This window comes from Eschrichtius robustus, chromosome 1 (genome assembly GCF_028021215.1).
Source record: "Eschrichtius robustus isolate mEscRob2 chromosome 1, mEscRob2.pri, whole genome shotgun sequence".
Taxonomy (NCBI): domain Eukaryota; kingdom Metazoa; phylum Chordata; class Mammalia; order Artiodactyla; family Eschrichtiidae; genus Eschrichtius; species Eschrichtius robustus.
Window position 1 is genome coordinate 75,652,704 of NC_090824.1, and position 21,126 is coordinate 75,673,829.

Below are 21,126 nucleotides of genomic sequence, written 5' to 3' on the forward strand. Positions count from 1 at the left end.
GAGCTATATTTACAAGGACTCATAAACCTTGGCCTCATTTTCTGACAGATTTTATATGGGAGACCCTTGACCTTCAGTTGGGGGTTGAGAGGTGGGGATGGAGAAAGGGATACTTTCCGAATCTCCAAATTTGTGAATATAAAAATACTTGCATAGACTCATAGCTTTCTTCATGTTGTTGAGGATTATTTATTTCCTGTACTTAGCATTAGTTAAATGCATTTTCATTTGTCACTAAAACAGATACACTGCATTTGAATCAGTACCTTTAAACAGATGTGAGGTCCTATTCCCACAGGTTCAGATTCAGTACATCTAGGGTGGGATCCAGAGATCTGTATTTTTAAGTTGGTTCTCCAAGGGTTTCTCATGCATAGTTTGATTTGGTAACCACAGCACTAAAGCTTTCTTAGATTGGGTAGCAGATTTTACATATGCTAAAACACTAGGTGATATGTTTTCATTAATCACTTTTTTTGATTTTCCAAATAAGAGTTATATAGATCTAAGCCACCAGTGAATTCAGCATTGCTCTTGCTCTCTTATTTAAATTTACTTAGGCCATGAACCACCATTTTGTTAGAACTCTTCTCACTTCAAGTCATAGTTGTTGGTTTAACTTTGCAGGGCCACATTTCATCAAGTTATTATCACTTCAAACAGTCACTGCTTACAGAGTGGGTAGTAGGGCCTTAACAGCAGAGCCTTGTTAAGACATCAGTGCTGGATGGTGGGCTGGGTTCACTCACAAGCTAAATGACTTGCTCCCATATATCATCCGTACAGGACCTAAGAGTCAAAGTCTTCCCTCTGTAAAATTCCCAGTTTATTTTATAAGCCTTCAGCATTTCTCAGATAGAACCTTAGATGTCCAAGGCCCGTTACAATTCAGTGTCTTTAAATCCTAACAAGAATGCCTCAGAAAACATATCTTCTGCTTTTGGGGTTAGGGGTGGGAGTTATTGCTTATTGTTCATTTGTGGGAGGTGAGAGTGGAATGGGCCAGTTATTAGTCAGGACAGGTTAGCTACTGTTAAATTATTCTCATCGCTTTCAGGATCTCAGCCTTCCCAGCCTTGAAAATCTTATGCCCTCTATCACTATACTTAGACCTTCATCTTCCAAAAGTAATTGGACTTTGATTAGGCTCCTCTGGAATGTATTGGGACCAGTATGACAGATGAAAGTGTTTTAGTACCCTGGTACTGTAATTTATGTTCCCAGTATTGGATAAAAACGTTCTGTTTGCCCATTTCCCCCTCCTCTCCAAAATGAGTTTGTCATCCTTATTACATTACCCAATAGTGGAAATAAATATTAAAGTCCTTGGAAGAGTAAGGGTGCTGGAAATATGTGACGTGGACAAATGTCTTTATGTAGAAAGTGACCTGAGTCACTACAGTAAAGAAAAAGGTCAAAGAGAAATTACATTAATTCTAGGTATTCCTTGATCTGTATCTCTATTGAGACACATATCTTCATACTTCTTGCTGGCTGTGTTAAGGGGTATTCTATGAGTTGATAATTAGAGATTTCCTGGTGATTACACTAGGCCCAGTCTAATTCTTCTCGATTCATATAAGCCAAATACGCAACTGCAGTCCGGTCAGTGATCAGTCATCTTGGGTAGTGAGAATAGGAGCCATATTACCACTGGTCACTGCCCCGTCCCTTGCACTAGAATGCCTGCATAGAGCATAGCACCGTAGTTGGAGCTTCAGCATTTCCCCTTCCTCTTCACTCTTACCTCTCTTCAGGGAAGCCTCTTGCAGTTATCTCCTAGCTTCCTGGGGCTCGCAAGAAGATCTCTTTACCACCATATGGCTGCTCTTTGAAACAGCATCTGCGCTGAGAGCTCCAGGAGCTCAGAAGCCCAGTGATTTCAGTCCTGCTCTGCTCCTATGGATTAAACCTGTTCTTCGCTTCTACAGTAGCCTGGCTTCTACTGTATCAAATTTGGTGCCAGGAGGATAGTATGGAACAGGGATACCATATCTTTTAATTCAATAATTAACAATAGTTAATTCAGTTCAACAATTCAGTTTCAATCTAATTCAACACAATATAGAATTTTTGTTCGTTTAATCTGCTTGGTTGATGAGCCTAATGTTTCAGTGCTTAGTGTTCTAGATGGTGCTGGGTAGAAATTTCACTTTCAGATTCTGATAAATTATCTGGAAACAGGATCAGAGCCATAAATAGTACAGTGCATCAGCAGGTGAGCCTCTGGCTGGTGTTTTCAGCCTGACTTTTTTGGCACCTTTTTAGATATTGACACTTTGTGATCTGATGCTTTAGTCAAATTCTTATCTTTCAGTCACGGCAGAGAACACAGAATCGTTTCATTAAGGCTTTGGCTTTTTCTCTCTTAGCCTGTAATTTACTACTTGGTAAAGTGGTGCTCTCTGCCCTATGAGGATAGTACCTGGGAGCTAAAAGAGGATGTCGATGAGGGCAAGATTCGAGAATTTAAACGGATCCAGTCAAGGCACCCAGAACTCAAAAGGGTGGTAAGTACATCTGCATTTAGAATGTAAAGTCCATATAGGCAATGATTTAATTTTCTTCGTATGGAGTTTATGTGGTTGTTTTAGCTTTTTATTATGGAAATTTTCAAACATATATGAAAGTTGAAGAAGTAGTATAATGTACCCATCACCCAACTTTAACAAATGAACACATAGCCAATCTTGTTTCACATATTTCTCTACCTACTCATTTCCCCATTTCCCAGATTATTTTAAAATAAATCTCAGATTCCTTCATTTTATGTGTAACATTTCAGTGTTTATGTCTAAAAGGTAAATAGTAGCATTGTTACACTTGAAAAAATTTAACTATCCCTAAATATCATCAAGTAAGCAATCACTGTATTTATTTCCCTGATTATCTTCTAACTTTTGTTAAATTGTTTGAATTAAATTCTAAGTAAGGTCCATATATTGCTATTAGTTAATATATCTCATATATATCTTTCTTAATTATAGTTTCCCCTTGATCTCCTCTCCCTCCTTTGCAATTTTCTCTTGAAGAAACCAGGTGTCTAGGGTTTTCCATAGTCAGTTTGCCAGTTACATTCCCTTTGGTACCTTTTCTGTCCCTTATATTTCACATAAATAGTTAGATGTAGAGCAGTCATGTCTGTTAGAACTTTTTATAGCTGTTCTGTCCAATATAGTAGCCACTAGCCACTAGCCACATTTCAAATGCTCAGTAGTCATATGTGGCTAAAGGCAGATATAAAACATTTTCTATCATTGTAGACAGTTCCATTAGATATCGCTGTTCTAGAGGCTGCATCAGGTTGGGGAGGGAGACCACTAAATCCACTTTATAGATGGTTCTGTTAGGTTGTCTTTTGTGATATTATCAGCCATTTTTGTTCATTGCTGAGATCCATTTTTTAAGGAGTTTTAAATGGTGATTCTATCATTTCTTCATTTATTAGACAGAATCTTCTGTAAAAAGAAATACGTTTCACCTACCATTTGGTTACCCTAAGGTACAGATGGTATAGGAATGGAGGATAAATGCTTTATTTATTTACCTTGTCCTTTACTTCCCAGTTTCAAAATAATGAAGTACTTCCTTAGCACCCTCCAAAAGTGATCAGTGGGTTTTTTCTCTTTCCTTCTTCCTCTTTTTTTTTAAAAGTGTCATTATGGACTCATGAGTTTGAATATATTTAACATGTTTATATTTAACATGTTAATGTTTTTGAATTGACTTCAACTATTAGAACTACTTAGTAAGTTTACCTAATTTTGTTAGTGTCTCCACGCCATTTATTCAAATTTCCTATTTTTTAGAATCGTCCACAAGCAAGTGCCTGGAAGAAGTTGGAGTTGTCACATGAGTATAAAAACAGAAACCAATTAAGGGAATATCAGTTGGAAGGGGTCAATTGGCTGCTCTTTAATTGGTATAACAGGTAAAGAAAAGAGTAGGACCATAACATATAGGCTTCGTCTGAGATTATTTATTTTCTGTTGAAACAGTTTCTTTTTAAGTACTTTTTAAAGAGATGGTCTCTTTTGACTTGCTTTTCTTTTTCCGTGATGAATCTGCAGGCAGAACTGCATCCTGGCTGATGAGATGGGATTGGGCAAAACCATTCAGTCCATTGCCTTCTTACAGGAGGTATATAATGTGGGCATCCATGGCCCCTTCCTGGTCATTGCCCCACTGTCCACAATTACTAACTGGGAGAGAGAATTCAACACTTGGACAGAGATGAACACTATTGTGTACCATGGCAGTCTGGCTAGCCGGCAGATGATTCAGCAGTATGAAATGTACTGCAAAGATTCACGGGTGAGTTGTACATAATACAGATATTATGGTTTAGAGAGTAGGCCAAGGTACCTGGTATTTTAGAGGCTTTTATATGAATCAAAGACTTTTATTGAGACTCTCTGTGATTTAAGGCAAAATTTTTGTCTAGATTGTGCAGGGCATTTTTTTGACTTTGCTCTTTTTATCCAATGGACATTTTGATCCAGTGGAAATTCTGACTTTATTTATGAATACATATATTTAAAATAGAGTTTTGATCAGCATTGATGTTTTCATCAAGAAAGAATTTTCCAGAATGAAATTCATTTAGCTACTTTATTAATTCCTTGATCCATATGGTGGTGAACATAAGCTATGTCCTTTTTTTTTTAAAAAGTCTACTGAAATTTTCATCAAGATCAGTGCTTTTTGCTATATAAGTTTGCAAGTAAAAATTTGAACCATTCATCTTTTCTTAACATTGAATTTTATGAGACTTTTTTTCCTACCGTTAGTTTCCTGTGGTTTTTATTTCTACCAAACCAAAGTTATTCAAGTCGCATTTTGTTGCTCTTAATTTTGCTAAGATAATTGGATTCTTCTGTCCATCTTTAGATAGTAACCAATATTAGCACATGCTACATTAGCTATTTCACTTTTAGTTTTATCTTGTATGTTTCAGCAGCACTCAACATTTGTGGATTTTAGTGTTTACCAACAGAAGATGTAGGGCTGAAATACATGAGGTAGGCATGCAGCAGAGTCAAAAATGTCCAGCTTCATTCAGTGAGGTCTGTCATTTTCCCAGGAAGCTGAGTGTGCCGAGGAGGCAGCGTATCTTAGATTCAGTGATTTGGCACTGTTTATCAGGAAGATGAACAGTGGCAGAGGTGGGTGGTGGTGCAGTTGGTATTTCCTATTAAGCCTGCCTAAATATAAAAAATGGATGTGTGATTCGGAAGAGCATCTCCTTTAGGTACATTTTAGGCCTTTTCTGACTTTATTGCCTTCATGCTTAGGGGCGCCTCATCCCGGGTGCATACAAGTTTGATGCCCTGATCACCACTTTTGAGATGATTTTGTCAGACTGTCCCGAGCTTCGTGAGATTGAATGGCGTTGTGTCATCATTGATGAAGCCCATCGACTAAAGAACCGTAATTGCAAGCTGCTTGATAGTCTCAAGCACATGGACTTGGTGAGTTCCTCTCACTGACTTGTGGGCAGAAACACCTGGAATTAAAGAAATCCTAATTCCCTGTGGAATTAATATAACCTTAATTTAGCAGAGAAGAAAAGAATCAGAGTCTTGGTATTGGGTGGTGGGTACGGCCTGTGGGAATGGTAACCTGAAAGTCATAAAATTCATATAAATTTTAGAGTTGGTAGGTGATTGTAGGTTAATGGTTCTCAACTGGGTAGAGAGGTTGGGTATTACATTAGTTACCTATTGCTGCATAACAAAATATCCAGAAACTTAGTGGCTTAAAACAACTATGTTTTTCATGATTCTCTAGCTCAGCAACTTGGGCTGGGCTTGGTGAGCCCATTCTTTTGGTGGTCTTGCCTGGAGTCAGTAATGCAGCCGTAGCTGACAATTGGTGCTGGTTGTTGGCTGGGTCATCTTCCACATGGCCTGTCACCCACTGTGGGCCAGATTTTGCTTCTGTACATGGTAGAGTCAGGGCAGTGTTCCAAGAGGGTAAAGGTGGAAGCTGCAAGACCTTTGAGGCATAGGCTCTGAAACTCACATGATATCACTTCTGCTACATTCTCTTTGTCAGAGCAAGTTACAAGGCAAGCCCATGTTCAAGGGGTGAACCTTGATAGGAGGAACTACCGAAAATTAATGGCCATATTTAATCCAGCACAGGTACATTCTTCAGAGGGGGACATGTTAGGATGTCTGTGGGGAGTTGAGTGTGGAGAGGCATATTTAATTGGAAAAAACGTATTCTGAATATTTCTTTATTGGCTTATAATATTTAAGATAAATTAGTATGTTAAATAATATCAAGGGTTTTCTTGAATATTTTGTTTATCAAAAGAGGGAGCAAGTAAAAGAAAAGTTAAGAGAGTAATCTGGTCCATTCCCATAATTTTACAGTTAAAGAAATGAAAGGTAAAGTTATATACTTGATAGAAAACCCCAGAAGTCCTTCTGAGTTTTATCATTCTTCTGTGTTCTCCATTTCTAGGAGCACAAAGTGCTACTCACAGGAACACCATTGCAAAATACTGTCGAGGAACTGTTTAGCCTGCTTCATTTCTTGGAACCGTCACAGTTTCCATCAGAATCAGAGTTCCTCAAGGACTTTGGGGATCTCAAGACAGAGGAACAGGTAGGAAGTCTGTCTAATGTGGTACTAACCCAGGACAAAAAAAGGTAAAGTTTGTACTAGGCAGATATCTACTGTCATAGATATCACGGGCTGTTCTGAACTCCTTGTATGTACCCTTGTGCCTACATCATTTGTGGCATTGTCCAAAATCTACTTTTCTCAGATACTGGAAAACTCTCATTGTATTTCTCCATGTTTCCACCTAATGTGAGAATGTTTGTCCTCATGTTAGTGATTTCTTTTTTCTCTGTATTGGGCACAGGTTCAAAAGCTACAGGCCATTCTCAAGCCAATGATGCTGAGAAGACTCAAAGAGGATGTTGAAAAAAACCTGGCACCTAAGCAGGAAACCATTATTGAAGTAGAGCTGACCAACATTCAGAAGAAATACTATCGGGCTATTTTGGAGAAGAATTTCTCCTTTCTTTCCAAAGGGGCAGGTCATACTAACATGCCTAATCTACTCAATACAATGATGGAGTTGCGCAAATGCTGCAACCACCCATATCTCATCAATGGTGAGGGAATTCCTGGAAAATACCTACATTTCTGTGTTAACCTTGTTTACTTTCTAAGTGATATTCCTCAAGAACAATGGATGCATTGACTGATCCATCCTAATTTGGAAATAGAGGAGATTTCTCCTTTTAAAACAATTCTCATGTGGAACTTCTTCCTATAGTTCTTTCTACCCCTTTGATCCTGCATAATCTCCCAAGTTAAAAAGGATTTGCTGTTTAGAATTTCATGAATAAGAACTCAAGTCATTCTGTTCTGTCTTCACTGGTACTCCATTTTGCTGTTTGTGGTTTGGATGCCAGTAGGGTGGTAATAGTGCTTTGCATGTACTGTTCTGGTCCTTGTCCACATACTTACATATATTTTACCCAGTTCTTAAGCCTGACTTACATGGAGTATTTTGTATGAATAAAATTGAGCATGATTTAGGATTTTGGGGGTGCTGAAATTCTGTGTGTGAGAAATACTGATATCAAGTCAGATTACTTTTTTTTCTTTGCTTCCTTGTCTCAGTTAAATAAACTGCAGCCTTAGTATGTTTCTTTGGATCTCACCATCAGGTTTGATTTTTCTTTTGGCAGGTGCAGAAGAAAAAATCCTAACAGAATTTCGAGAAGCTTGCCATATCATACCTCATGACTTCCACTTGCAGGCAATGGTTCGTTCAGCTGGCAAATTGGTTCTTATTGACAAGTTACTTCCGAAACTTAAAGCTGGTGGCCATAAGGTTCTGATCTTCTCCCAGATGGTACGCTGCCTAGATATCCTAGAGGATTATCTAATCCAGAGGAGGTAAGAAAAGAGTCATTCTTCTCCTTGTGTTTACTATATACTCATAAAGCTGCAAAGAGTAGGAGGGGCCTGGGTTTAATTAAAGTTGACCAGGACTGGGATAAGAGACATGTTTAAGACTCTCACTGTCCACTTTCTGATAAAGTTTTTGGTGAACTAGAGATATAGAGGTACTGATATTAATCCCAGTCTGCTTTTTTGTTCTCTTTTTCTGCTTAGCCGATTAAACTTTCCTTCCTGTGATTCCCATACAGGTACTTGTATGAGCGTATCGATGGGCGAGTTAGAGGCAACCTTCGGCAGGCTGCTATTGACCGCTTCAGCAAGCCTGACTCAGACCGCTTTGTCTTTTTGCTATGCACCCGGGCTGGTGGACTTGGAATTAATCTCACAGCTGCTGATACTTGCATCATCTTTGATTCAGATTGGAATCCACAAAATGACCTGCAGGTAAAGGAAATCATTGTCTTAGGGACTAATCACCTAACCTGGGAGGTTTTGCAACAGGATCAGGATCTCTTAGAAAGTCTTGTCTTTTAGAGAGTATAGAATTGTTAGGTTAGTTAGGTTACCATACTTGTTCTGTAAAGGGCCAGATAGTAAATATTTTAGGCATTGTAAATCAGACAGCCTCTGTTGTAACTACTCACCTCTGCTCTTGTACCACAAAAGCAGCTATAGACAATATGTAAATAAATTGGTAGAGCTGTGTTTCAGCAAAAACTTTATTTACAGAAACAGGTGACTAGGATTTGCTGACCCCTGGTCTAGATGATGGGGCAATAATTTCATCTTGAAGTTGACTTTTGATTTTGAGTTGATCTCATGGCTGCTTTATAGATGGAAATTGGTATTTTGACTCCTCCCCCCACCCCCTCTAATGTTATGTTTTTTGTTTTTTAAAATTAATTAATTTGTTTTATTTATTTGGCTGCATCAGGTCTTAGTTGCGGCACACGGGATCTTAGTTGCAGCATGCGGGATCTTTGTTGAGGCGTGTGGGCTTCTCTCTAGTTGTGGCGCACGGGCTCCAGAGCGCATGGGCTTAGTTGCACTGTGGCATGTGGGATCTTAGTTCCCCAACCAGGGGTCGGACCCGCGTCCCCTGCATTGCAAGGGGGATTCTTAACCACTGGACCACCAGGGAAGTCCCTCTAATGTTATGTTATCTTTGCCCTTCCTTCCACCAGGCCCAAGCACGGTGTCATCGAATTGGGCAGAGCAAAGCTGTGAAGGTGTACCGTCTCATCACTCGTAATTCTTATGAGAGAGAGATGTTTGATAAGGCTAGCCTCAAGTTGGGATTGGATAAAGCTGTGCTTCAGTCCATGAGTGGTCGGGATGGCAACATTACTGGAGTGAGTCTTCTTAATATCTAGCTATACTTGTAACAGGTCATAGTGATGGAGGGAGACAAAAGCTATTTTTGCATAGGAACCTGACCTCTCATTTGGGTTCTCAATTATTGTTTCTTAAAATATAATAAAATGTCATGATATGGTTAGATAATATTCTCATGTAGTTTTTTCACCTTTCTATTGGATTTTGTAGATCCAGCAGTTCTCCAAGAAGGAGATTGAAGATCTCTTACGGAAAGGAGCATATGCAGCCATAATGGAGGAAGATGATGAGGGCTCCAAGTTTTGTGAAGAGGACATTGACCAGATCTTGTTAAGACGAACCACTACCATCACCATTGAATCTGAAGGAAAGGGTTCTACGTTTGCCAAGGTATGTTCTGTCGGTGCCAGCAGCTGAAGAAGCAGAGAGAGACAGGACTCTCTAGAATTGAATGTATTTTTTAAATGTAGTTTTAAAATATACTGGTTTCCCATTGCTCAAAAAAGTGGTATAGTCAACTTTACTGTTTCTTTGTTCCTCACTAGGCAAGCTTTGTGGCTTCTGAAAATAGGACTGATATTTCTCTGGATGACCCCAACTTTTGGCAAAAGTGGGCCAAAAAGGCTGACCTGGACATGGATCTACTCAATAGCAAGGTGAGCTTCCTTCTCCTTTAGGGAGGAAGCATTGCAGAAAACACGTTACTTTCTGGAGTCTTTATAGCTGCTCTCATTCTTCAGTGCTGACCTTGGCTTATAATGGTATATGCAAGGGCCATTATAAAAACTTTCTACACAGGAGGCCCCAGAAAACTATGTAGATAACTACCACTTAATTTTGCTTCCTGAGTACCCGTAGATTATTTTGCATGTCCAAAAATGAATCTCTCTTTGAGTATCTACAAATGTTACATCCAAGGCTATTTCAATCTGATTGTCTTTAATTCCTTTCCCATGATCATATCGTGAAGAGAGTTACTTCTCCTTTTGTTCTCTGCATAGAATAACTTGGTGATTGACACACCTAGAGTACGGAAACAGACCCGCCACTTCAGCACTCTGAAAGATGATGACCTAGTGGAATTCTCTGACTTGGAAAGTGAAGATGATGAGCGGCCACGCTCTCGCCGGCATGACCGTCATCATACCTATGGGCGCACTGACTGCTTTCGGGTGGAAAAGCACCTCCTGGTATATGGGTAAGAACCCACCTTGCCATCAGAGGTAGTGCTTCTCCATCCTGATAGACACCTAGTTTGCTTTTCAAATTGGAAGCTATGGTCAAAGAGGGGATAATGGGAAAAACTTTATTCTGTTACCATGTTTTTCCAAGATCTTTTTGTCTCCCACCTTTTGGGAAATGCGATTCTGAGGGACTGGGGAATATCATTGAATTAGAGTCCCCAGGAAAATATCAATATAATTTCTTTTTTTGGTTTTTTTTTTTTAGCTGGGGACGGTGGCGAGATATTCTGTCTCATGGACGCTTCAAGCGACGGATGACTGAAAGAGATGTGGAAACAATTTGCCGGGCCATCCTTGTGTACTGTCTTTTACACTATCGTGGGGACGAAAATATCAAAGGCTTCATCTGGGACTTGATTAGCCCTGCTGAAAATGGCAAGACAAAAGAATTGCAGAATCATTCAGGTGATTATCAAGTCTTTGCTTTTCATCTTTTTATAGGTTACCTAATGCTCTTCAGGTCCAAGGGTTTTTCTCAATCCAAGTCTTCGATGTATCCCCTTTCCCAGGTCTGTCTATCCCTGTGCCCCGTGGACGCAAGGGGAAAAAAGTAAAGTCACAAAGCACTTTTGATATCCATAAGGCAGATTGGATCCGGAAATATAACCCTGATACTCTGTTCCAAGATGAGAGTTACAAGAAGCACTTGAAACATCAGTGTAACAAGTAAGGATGGAATTTAACATACTAAAGCATTTTCCACCTCAAGCTTTCTACACTACTATTGAGCCAGTTCTTTCTCTGTCCCTTCTAGGGTCCTGTTGCGGGTACGAATGCTATACTATCTGAGACAGGAGGTTATTGGAGACCAGGCAGAGAAGGTGTTAGGCGGTGCTATTGCCAGGTAAAGTTATGCTATGTTTTTATTTATGCCGTGCCTTATTCCAGAAAAGATTGGTGTACTTATTTCATTCTAAACTATCTTTGGGATACCTGATAATTAAGATCTGTATATCAGGTCTTCAGTCCTGTACAGCCAGCCTTTTGTATCCGTGGGTTTTGCATCCTTTTGATCCACGGTTAGTTGGATCCATAGATATGAAGGGCCAACTGTATTCATTGTATGACACCCTTTTATATAAGGGGCTTGAACATCCATGGATTTTGGTATCTGGGGGGACCCCTGGAACCAATCCTCTGTGGATACTGAGGGACAGCTGTTCTTGGATACCAGTGGAAGGAAATAGGCAGATGTATGACCATTTAAATTAACAGATAAAAGAAGATACCTGTAATAATCTTCCCAAGGATTGTCTGCTTTAATTTCCTGCATTGCTGTGCTGACTCTGCCTCTTATACCTTTAGTGAGATTGACATATGGTTCCCAGTAGTGGATCAGCTGGAGGTTCCAACAACATGGTGGGACAGTGAGGCTGATAAGTCCCTGCTCATTGGAGTCTTTAAGCATGGTAGGTATCTGCTCTTAGTCTGTGCTTTTCCCATGGTAGATTTATGTCCACAGATGGGATATTTAGCAAAATGCTCATGACCAATAATTATGTTTGAATGGGAAACTAGTCCTTAAATATCCAGAGCCATTAGTTCCTATGAATACATGTTTAAGAACCACCAGATGGATAGTTAAATCCCAAGGTAGGGAGTCTCCCATTTGTTCTCTAATCACTGTTACCAATCTGTATGTAGTGGTATCTAAGTTAAGCTTCCACAATCCGGGGAAATAATGCGTGTCCGCTCTTGTTAATAATAACCATGTTTAATTTGTATGACTTTCCTGTGGCTTGCTGAAAGTGTTCTTCTTGTATAACATCTTATTTGTCTAAATATTCAGTGGTCACTCTCACGTAGATGTGAACAACCATGCTTGAGTGAAACAAAAATAGAGTATAAAAAGGGAGAAAACTCCCTTTTCAGTCTTGCCTAATAACAAATTCCAGGCATTAAAAGCAGTAAGTGCTAACTTCCAGCCTAGTGACTTAGTGAATTGGAATATCATTTCTTTTTTAATATACTTTCACGTTTACTTCTATAAAATAAAAGTAGTGGCACTTAATTCACGTTTTTGACATGTGTAATTGGATAGGAAAAACTGTGAGCATTTGTAGTCTTAGATTTACTTGTAAGACACAGAGGCTTTAGAAGAGTCCAAACATCCTGAAGTGTGTTCATCATTCATCAAACATTCAGAGTGCCTGTTTGTTTGCAGGTGCAGATCTCTTATCCTTGATTTGAAAATGTGTGACCTAGTTCTAAATCATTTAAACTTTTAAAATTTCCTCACTTATGTATTGATACTAAGAATGATGATAAAATATTACCCATTAAATGGTTAAGTAAATCTATCACCATTCTCTGTAAACACGGATTAAATTCCTGTTTTCAGTAACTAGTGATAAAACTCTTTGTGACTCTAAATTGCTGTAGAAATGTTAAATATCGTACTATAACCCAACAGCTATCCAAGTTAAAATTTTCACTATATTTTGCATTATGATACCAAAGTAGCCCACATTGTTATTCCAGCAGCATATGAAGCTCACTTACATAAAGGCAAAATGAATCTCTGATTTTCTTCAAATTATGGCTCTTTCTCTTCTAGGCTATGAAAAATATAATACTATGAGGGCAGACCCAGCCTTGTGCTTCCTGGAAAAGGCTGGCCGACCAGATGACAAAGCCATTGCAGCCGAACATCGAGTGTTGGATAATTTTTCTGACATAGTGGAAGGGTAAGCATTAGTGTTTAGTTCTCTTAAAGCTCGGTGTCCACCCTATGAAGGGTATCTGTTGCTTGTACTAAGAGATAACATAACTCTAGCCTTGACTGAACCCATTCGGATTCTTAATGGTGGTTATACTCATGAACGATAAATTCTTAACAAACAGTGAGAACAGCAGAAAGGTCTCCATAAACTGGCCTAAAACCATACATTGCAGTATGATGCAACTAAGGGTGAAAATTAATGTTATTCTCAAATGGCTTATTTGACGTTCTGTTCAGTTTTCTTTGCAGTGCTTTTCTGTACAGCCGTAGTAGCTGAGAGGATAACTGGTTCTCTTGAAAGATAGTAGTCATGTAGCAATCCCATGCCACTTATATGATAGAGCCTCAGGAAATTTTAGCCCTGGTTTATCTCCCAGTGGCGGCTGACACATAAAGGTGTTTACTCTGCCTGGATACATGCCTCGATGATGAGTTGCCATGCTAATACTGAGCCACCAGGTAGGGCATTGTTGCCCTGCTTTGGGTGCCAATGAGTTTAACAAAACTTCTCACGTGGAGACCTGAGGGGCATGTGAAATAGTTGGCTTAGTTCATGAATACCCTCCCAGTCCTTTGTGATTGAGAGATTTCTCTTTGATGATCACAACCTCAGTTTGCCTAGTATAGGACCCTCAAAGGAAATTGGATTGTTTATTTATTGCAAATCATTTATTGTATCATCCTTCTGCTCAACAGAGCAAAGTATCAATAGTAAAAATAAACAAGCAAGCATAGACCATTCAAATGAAGTAATAAAAGTAAATACTAGTTGGGAAGGAGGGGGAAAATGGGTTAAACAATAAAAAGAGCTAGTAAGAGAAAGGAAATGTGCTGGTCAAAGTGCTTCTTTTAAAGTCAAACAATTTAGAACTGAACTTTGTCATTTTCTCATGCCTCTGGATGATTTTAGGGTTGACTTTGATAAAGATTGTGAAGATCCTGAATATAAACCACTCCAGGGTCCCCCAAAGGACCAAGATGATGAGGTGAGGAATTCTCATTTGAGTCCAGCTTTTCTCTATTACTAAATAGTATTCTCCTATTCCCTGAATCATGAAGTATATTGATTAATTTATAATACAAAATGGAAAGTACCATTTGAGAATATAAAGTATTAATGGAAAGGATTTTAACACCAGCTGGGGGAGATCAGGTATGGCTTTGTGGAGGAGGTGGAACCCAAGCTGGACAATGACGTATATTATTTGACTACTTAATTCCTGAGTCCCACTGTCTTCAAGCCTTTGATAAGAACTGACTTTTCAGGTTTTATTTTCATATTCTTTTAGTTGGTTGCTTCCAATTTTCTGTGAGGGTTCCTTTCATTAGAAAATTTTCTGGTTACCTTGGTGCCATAGAAGGACACACATGAGAAAGTGATTTCAGAGTGCCAATTTTACCCCCTTTTCCTCCCTTCTCCATCCTGCGGGGTGGATCTCCTTCTCTAGGGTGATCCCTTGATGATGATGGATGAGGAGATCTCAGTTATAGATGGAGATGAAGGTAAACTTCTAAGTCAACTAATACAATTTTGTGTGGGGTGGTGGGGTCGGGGGACTGACTGAATTCTGTCCTTTCCTGGGATACCAGAGAGCTTTGCCTTTGGGTGGGTTGAAATACCAGTTATCTCTACTACCTTTCCTGTACTTCCTGTTTATTCTACTTTGCTGCCCACAGCCCAGGTGACCCAACAGCCAGGCCATCTATTCTGGCCTCCAGGCTCTGCTTTGACAGCTAGGCTTCGGCGCCTAGTAACGGCTTATCAGCGCAGCTACAAGAGAGAACAGATGAAGATAGAGGCTGCAGAACGTGGGGATCGGAGAAGGCGGCGTTGTGAGGCAGCCTTCAAGCTAAAAGAAATTGCACGGCGGGAGAAACAGCAACGGTAAAATATGGCTGGGAATTTGAACTGAGCTGTAAGCTTGTCTTCAGCTATGGGCCCTATATTGAAAAGCATCTTAGGAAGGATTATTTGGAATTCCCTAAGAGGGACCATCTTTTTTGTCTTTGTTACACCTCTACGACATAAAACCACACTTAAATCATAACTCCCAGGAAGATCTCATATGTAGGCATCCTCATTGAGTTGTTTGTTTGCATCATTTTCCCCCGTAGCTTGCTAATTCTTAAATTCTTACATGTTATAGAGTACCTCTTCCTACCTCTTCTGCTGTCTTCTGGGGCTTTTTTTTTTTTTGCCCCAACTTTCATTTTTTGTGCGTTCAGATATTCTAAGCCATACTAAGAAGTAACCATTCCCTGTGTTCTGATCACTGTTGCCTGATTCCTCTTCCCTTTGTAGATGGACAAGGCGTGAACAAACTGATTTCTATCGAGTAGTTTCTACCTTTGGTGTGGAGTATGACCCCGATACCATGCAGTTCCATTGGGATAGATTCCGCACTTTTGCCCGACTGGACAAAAAAACAGATGAAAGCCTTACCAAGTATTTCCATGGCTTTGTGGCCATGTGCCGCCAAGTGTGCCGCCTTCCCCCAGCAGCTGGAGACGGTAAGCAAGACTGAAGCGTCTTGGGTGAGTGGGGATGGATTGTGACAGAACCAACTCTTGGTTCATTTCTTCTTCCACCCTTATCTCTTGCAGAACCCCCAGACCCTAATCTGTTCATTGAGCCCATCACTGAGGAAAGGGCCTCACGGACTCTCTACCGTATTGAATTGCTTCGGCGCTTACGGGAACAAGTTTTATGCCACCCTCTTTTGGAAGATCGGCTGGCATTATGTCAGCCTCCAGGTCCTGAATTGCCCAAATGGTGGGAGCCCGTTCGGCATGATGGGGAGCTTCTGCGAGGGGCAGCCCGCCATGGGGTGAGCCAAACAGACTGCAACATCATGCAGGACCCAGACTTCTCTTTTCTGGCTGCCCGTATGAATTATATGCAGAACCATCAGGCAGGAGCACCAGCTCCATCCCTATCACGCTGCTCTACTCCACTGCTACACCAGCAGTATACCTCGCGCACTGCCTCACCACTGCCCCTGCGCCCAGATGCTCCTGTTGAAAAGCCACCTGAGGAGACAGCTGCCCAGGTCCCCAGTCTGGAGGGTCTGACTTTAAAGCTAGAGCATGAGGTGGTGGCCAGGAGCCGACCAACCCCACAAGACTATGAGATGCGAGTAGCCCCCTCTGATACTACCCCTCTGGTTTCCCGGAGTGTTCCACCAGTCAAACTGGAGGATGAGGATGATTCAGACTCTGAGCTGGACTTGAGCAAGCTGTCACCATCATCCTCTTCTTCCTCATCCTCATCCAGCTCCAGCTCCAGCACTGATGAGAGTGAGGACGAGAAGGAAGAGAAGCTAAGTGAGTGCATGTGACAGGCTGTTGGCCCTCTTCCCTGTTCCCCCCCCTGCTCTTTCCCTTCTTTTCTAAATGCATCCTCTGAGATTCAGATTTTGATTTGATAGAATATCGAAGGAGATCTGTTATTCTTAGGGCCTTCATTTAAAGCCCATGTAATACATTCCTATATAACTTTATTCTTCCACCTTTGCTCACACATTCTGTATGCTCTCTAGCTGCTGACCGGTCCCGCTCAAAGCTCTATGATGAAGAAAGTCTCCTGTCCCTCCCTATGTCCCAAGATGGGTTCGCAAATGAAGATGGAGAACAAATGACCCCTGAGCTGCTGCTGCTACAAGAAAGACAAAGAGCTTCTGAGTGGCCCAAGGTAACAGCCTCATTCCTGGACATGTCGAGTCTAAAAATACAGTGTGACATATACAGAGAACAAGGAATAATAGATGGTTCTGGGTTTCTTTGATTGTGTTAGTGCTATGTGTTTTTTTCGTGAAATTCTTCCCAGTTGACTTTGAGATCTGATACTCTTACCTCCCTCCAGTCTGACTTATGATTTTAATTATCCTGATAATGATGGAACTATTTTTTGTCACAGGATCACATAGCTAGTGCTCAGGCCCTAATTGATTTCTTTTTCCCCACTCAGGATCGTGTCCTGATAAACCGTATTGACCTCGTCTGCCAGGCCGTACTCTCAGGGAAGTGGCCTTCTAGCCGCCGGAGCCAAGAAATGGTAACAGGAGGAATTTTGGGGCCAGGCAACCACTTGCTAGACAGTCCCTCATTGACTCCAGGAGAATATGGTGACTCTCCGGTCCCCACACCACGAAGTAGCAGCGCAGCTTCCATGGCAGAGGAGGAAGTGTCCGCAGTTACCACAGCGGCAGCTCAGTTCACCAGACTTCGCCGAGGCATGGATGAGAAGGAGTTTACAGTTCAGATCAAAGATGTAAGCTGAGCATCTAGGCATTGGGAAGTGAGGAAGGAGTCTGTAATTCTTGCTGACTAGCTGTCCGAACATAATACTAAGCTCTTTTGGTCCACTGACTTTAAAAATGAGAGGAGAAGAAAAAAGTTAGCGCTCACAAAGATCCATTTAGGAAAAGTCACTGCACTAAAGGAAGGGATCTTATCTTGACTTGTATCTCCTGAGGACTAGATTAAAAGAAACCGTATCTTTAAAAGAAATTTAATTGACACAAGGGTTCTTTTGAGTGGCTCATTTCTGGAGCCTAGAAACCTAGTTTTTAAAAATTGAAATCAAACTGTGGAAAAGCTATTAAAGTGATGCCCAAGTATTATGGGCCTTATTAAGTTAAAAATAAAAAGGAATCATTCCTACTGAAATTAAACCAGTATTGTTTTATGGATGGAAAATTTTATTTTTCCTGATGCTCTTCCCTAATGAACCCTAGCAGCTGGTCATTAAGCACTCAATAAGAAAATTTTTTGAAATTAGTATGTGACAGAAATATCAGGATTTTGCCCCTGTGATGAGTTGCCATGCTAATACTGAGACACCAGGTAGGGGATCTTTTCCCTGCATTGGGTGTTGTTGAGATAAATTCTACTTCTCTTAAATCTACCTGAGGGGCACTAGGTCAAGAAATGAAATCTAAGGAAAAAATATATGTCTTCTTGTATTTCTAATTTCTACCCATTAGTCAATGGCCTTTCTTCTCACCAGCATTGAACCAGAGGATGACCCTTACCCTAAGTCCCCCTAAACTTGGTTTTTATTTTAAAAACATGCCATATGATGTCTTGGGTGGGTGGGTTGTCTTCCTAGGAGGAAGGATTGAAGTTAACATTCCAGAAGCACAAGTTGATGGCTAATGGAGTAATGGGAGATGGACATCCTCTTTTTCATAAGAAGAAAGGGAACAGAAAGAAGCTAGTTGAGGTAAGTGATAGAGAAAGTCTTTAATATGATGATTAGATAAAATATTTTGGTTCCCAGTAATTGATGAAGGCAGTTGGGATTGAGGGAGTAGAAGATATTATTTTATGCCTACCATTGGCTCTGCTCCCCCTCCCTCCCTACCCAAAAGAAGAGTATGTGCTCATGGGGGTGGATTCTGGGTTTGCAGCTGGAGGTGGAGTGCATGGAAGAGCCTAATCACCTTGATGTGGACCTGGAGACCCGGATCCCTGTCATCAATAAGGTGGATGGGACTTTGCTGGTGGGTGAGGATGCCCCTCGCCGGGCTGAACTGGAGATGTGGTTACAGGGTCATCCAGAGTTCGCTGTCGATCCCCGATTTCTAGCGGTGAGTGGCAGTTCCATGCAGCAAGATTTAAAGTCATTCCCTTGGTATTTAAGCTGTGTGAGAGGGAGGAAGCATGCCATATATTATGTCATTGTTTCTCCATCGGCAAAATAAGAGTAATTATACTTAGTCTTCCTACTTCACAGAGTTGTGAGGATCAAAATAATGTTACAGTACTTGTTAAACTAAATGCTAGGTAAATATTTACCATTGAACTATTACATAATGACCTAATTTTTTTGGAGAAGTCTGCTTCATGGCAGTTTTCCAGTAGGACTAATCCTTAATTTATCCACACAATAAGCATTTATGGTCAAAGTAGACACTAGTACCTTAATGATTATTCCAGAGAAGATTTTTTTATTCCTTTAGGATAACTGCAGCTTTTCTATTGCAGTATATGGAGGATCGCAGAAAACAGAAGTGGCAGAGATGTAAAAAAAATAATAAGGCAGAATTGAACTGTTTGGGAATGGAACCAGTACAGACAGCTAACTCTAGGAATGGAAAAAGGGTGAGTGAGACTTGAGGTATTACCCCTCTGTTCCCACACTAGATATGACTAGAGAAATTATTTAATGTTACTTTTTTCCAGCGTATGTTTGAGAAAATTTATCTTCGGTTCACAAAGAAAGAAACCGTAGTATTTTTATTGGTATTTTTACAGTCCTGTGGCGTCGTCATCTCTAGGAGAGCATAAAATTCTAAAAGCTAACTTTAGCACTTTAAGCATATTAAAATGTAAGAATTAGTAAGATGTGTTAGAAAATTCAAGGCCTTATCCTGCTGTTCTACTGACTAGGGGATTTTAGGCAGATCCTTTTAACTTTTTCAATTTGCATATCCTGAAAAGTTGAGGGTTTTGGAGTAGATAATCTCTTAAAAGTTTTATGATTCTATATATTTTAGAAGTGATTTGGGGAATTCCCTGGCGGTGCAGTGGTTAGGACTCTGCGCTTTCACTGCTGAGGGCCCGGGTTCAATCCCTGGTTGGGGAACCTGCAAGCCATGCAATGCAGCCAGAAAAAAAAAGAAGTGATTTGGGACCTACTAAAGAAAACAGTCATGGGGTTTCCCAACGTACAAGAGGTTGAGAACCACTAATAATATGCCAGTAATGGAAAAAGACAGGAAATCATGTTTTCTAGTTTATAATAACAATTTTGGTCATGAGTTAATTCCATTATTTTCAGATGTACTTATACTTTTATCATGGTTATAGATTTGGTGGATTAAGAACCCATAATCCTTTCCATCAAAATATAACTGCAAAAGTTTCTCTTGGCTCTGTTTGCCTTACTTTGGACAATAGTCATATTGTTTAAACATAAACATATATAAATCATGGTTTGGTTTGGTAAGCATTTAAAATGGACTAGCACTTTGTCTACTCACTTTATCTAATCATTCCCATTTGATCTTTTGTATACATCTTTATATGTATGTGATATATACATAAAACCACATGGTTTTATCTTTTAACAAAATTAATTTCCAAATGAAAAATATCTGTCTTTTGCATTTAACAAATTCTGAGAAGAACATTATTGTGCACATAATATATATTTATTTGTGAGGTGAATTTATAAGGCTTATTTATTATTTTTATATTGGTGAAAGTGGTTTCATATAAATATTGTTACCATGGAAGAGTGTTTTAATTTTCCCTCTTAGCCTCCATGGAACCAAGGGTGTAATACGCAGAATGGTTGATATGGGAGGCTGATGGCGAGGAGGCTGATACCTTCTCTGTCTTGAATTTAACATTATAGAGCAGCCTGTAAGGAAGGCTTTTCCTCCAGGATTACCTATTTTTACCTCAAGTACTTTTGCACTTCTATTTTTTTTTTTTTTTTAAACATCTTTATTGGAGTATAATTGCTTTACAGTGGTGTGTTACTTTCTGTTTTATAACAAAGTGAATCAGTTACACATATACATATGTTCCCATATCTCTTCCCTCTTGCATCTCCCTCCCTGCACTTCTTTATAGTCAGTTGATAACTCTAAGAAAAAAGATCATAGGAAATCACAGAAAATTATAATGTGATTAGTACAGAATTCTTACTGCAGAATTGATGGCGTATCTAGCACTATATTATTACCGGACCCTACAGTGATTTGGTGCTGTTATAGTGACATTTTAAAGCCTAAACAAATAGAGTTTTGAGATGTTTGTTTTCTCCAGGTCAGAAAGGTCAGGCTTAGATTGGGCAAGTCCAGAGACACAGGTACTAATTGTCTGCGTTTATTGCCAGTTTACCCAGTACTGTACTTGGGTCTAGCAAAGTAATAAGTTCCA

At 40.0% G+C, this 21,126-nt stretch overlaps 1 protein-coding gene and 2 non-coding genes across 9 annotated transcripts in view; all 3 read left to right on the forward strand.

Annotated features, from left to right (window-relative positions):
• Window positions 1-21,126, forward strand: part of CHD8 (chromodomain helicase DNA binding protein 8) — a 57,218-nt gene that overhangs the window by 34,466 nt on the left and 1,626 nt on the right. For 5 of the 7 annotated variants that reach the window (XM_068548072.1, XM_068548117.1, XM_068548083.1 and 2 more), the window contains 27 exons: window positions 2,373-2,510; window positions 3,810-3,931; window positions 4,071-4,314; window positions 5,295-5,471; window positions 6,472-6,615; window positions 6,878-7,133; window positions 7,716-7,926; window positions 8,181-8,376; window positions 9,117-9,284; window positions 9,478-9,657; window positions 9,813-9,923; window positions 10,269-10,465; window positions 10,717-10,916; window positions 10,997-11,177; window positions 11,266-11,355; window positions 11,817-11,920; window positions 13,069-13,198; window positions 14,144-14,219; window positions 14,682-14,736; window positions 14,911-15,118; window positions 15,536-15,744; window positions 15,838-16,557; window positions 16,773-16,924; window positions 17,201-17,503; window positions 18,344-18,457; window positions 18,645-18,824; window positions 19,222-19,338. In XM_068548072.1, coding sequence (XP_068404173.1) covers window positions 2,373-2,510; window positions 3,810-3,931; window positions 4,071-4,314; window positions 5,295-5,471; window positions 6,472-6,615; window positions 6,878-7,133; window positions 7,716-7,926; window positions 8,181-8,376; window positions 9,117-9,284; window positions 9,478-9,657; window positions 9,813-9,923; window positions 10,269-10,465; window positions 10,717-10,916; window positions 10,997-11,177; window positions 11,266-11,355; window positions 11,817-11,920; window positions 13,069-13,198; window positions 14,144-14,219; window positions 14,682-14,736; window positions 14,911-15,118; window positions 15,536-15,744; window positions 15,838-16,557; window positions 16,773-16,924; window positions 17,201-17,503; window positions 18,344-18,457; window positions 18,645-18,824; window positions 19,222-19,338 — 4,983 coding nt within the window. The remainder of the gene's footprint in view (window positions 1-2,372; window positions 2,511-3,809; window positions 3,932-4,070; window positions 4,315-5,294; window positions 5,472-6,471; window positions 6,616-6,877; window positions 7,134-7,715; window positions 7,927-8,180; window positions 8,377-9,116; window positions 9,285-9,477; window positions 9,658-9,812; window positions 9,924-10,268; window positions 10,466-10,716; window positions 10,917-10,996; window positions 11,178-11,265; window positions 11,356-11,816; window positions 11,921-13,068; window positions 13,199-14,143; window positions 14,220-14,681; window positions 14,737-14,910; window positions 15,119-15,535; window positions 15,745-15,837; window positions 16,558-16,772; window positions 16,925-17,200; window positions 17,504-18,343; window positions 18,458-18,644; window positions 18,825-19,221; window positions 19,339-21,126) is intronic. The other 2 variants (XM_068548092.1, XM_068548101.1) reach the window with 2 other exon arrangements.
• Window positions 13,654-13,763, forward strand: LOC137752582 (small nucleolar RNA U6-53/MBII-28). The gene has a single exon (XR_011071203.1). It is a non-coding gene; the product is annotated as a small nucleolar RNA U6-53/MBII-28 (small nucleolar RNA).
• Window positions 18,040-18,149, forward strand: LOC137752590 (small nucleolar RNA U6-53/MBII-28). Its single transcript, XR_011071205.1, has one exon. It is a non-coding gene; the product is annotated as a small nucleolar RNA U6-53/MBII-28 (small nucleolar RNA).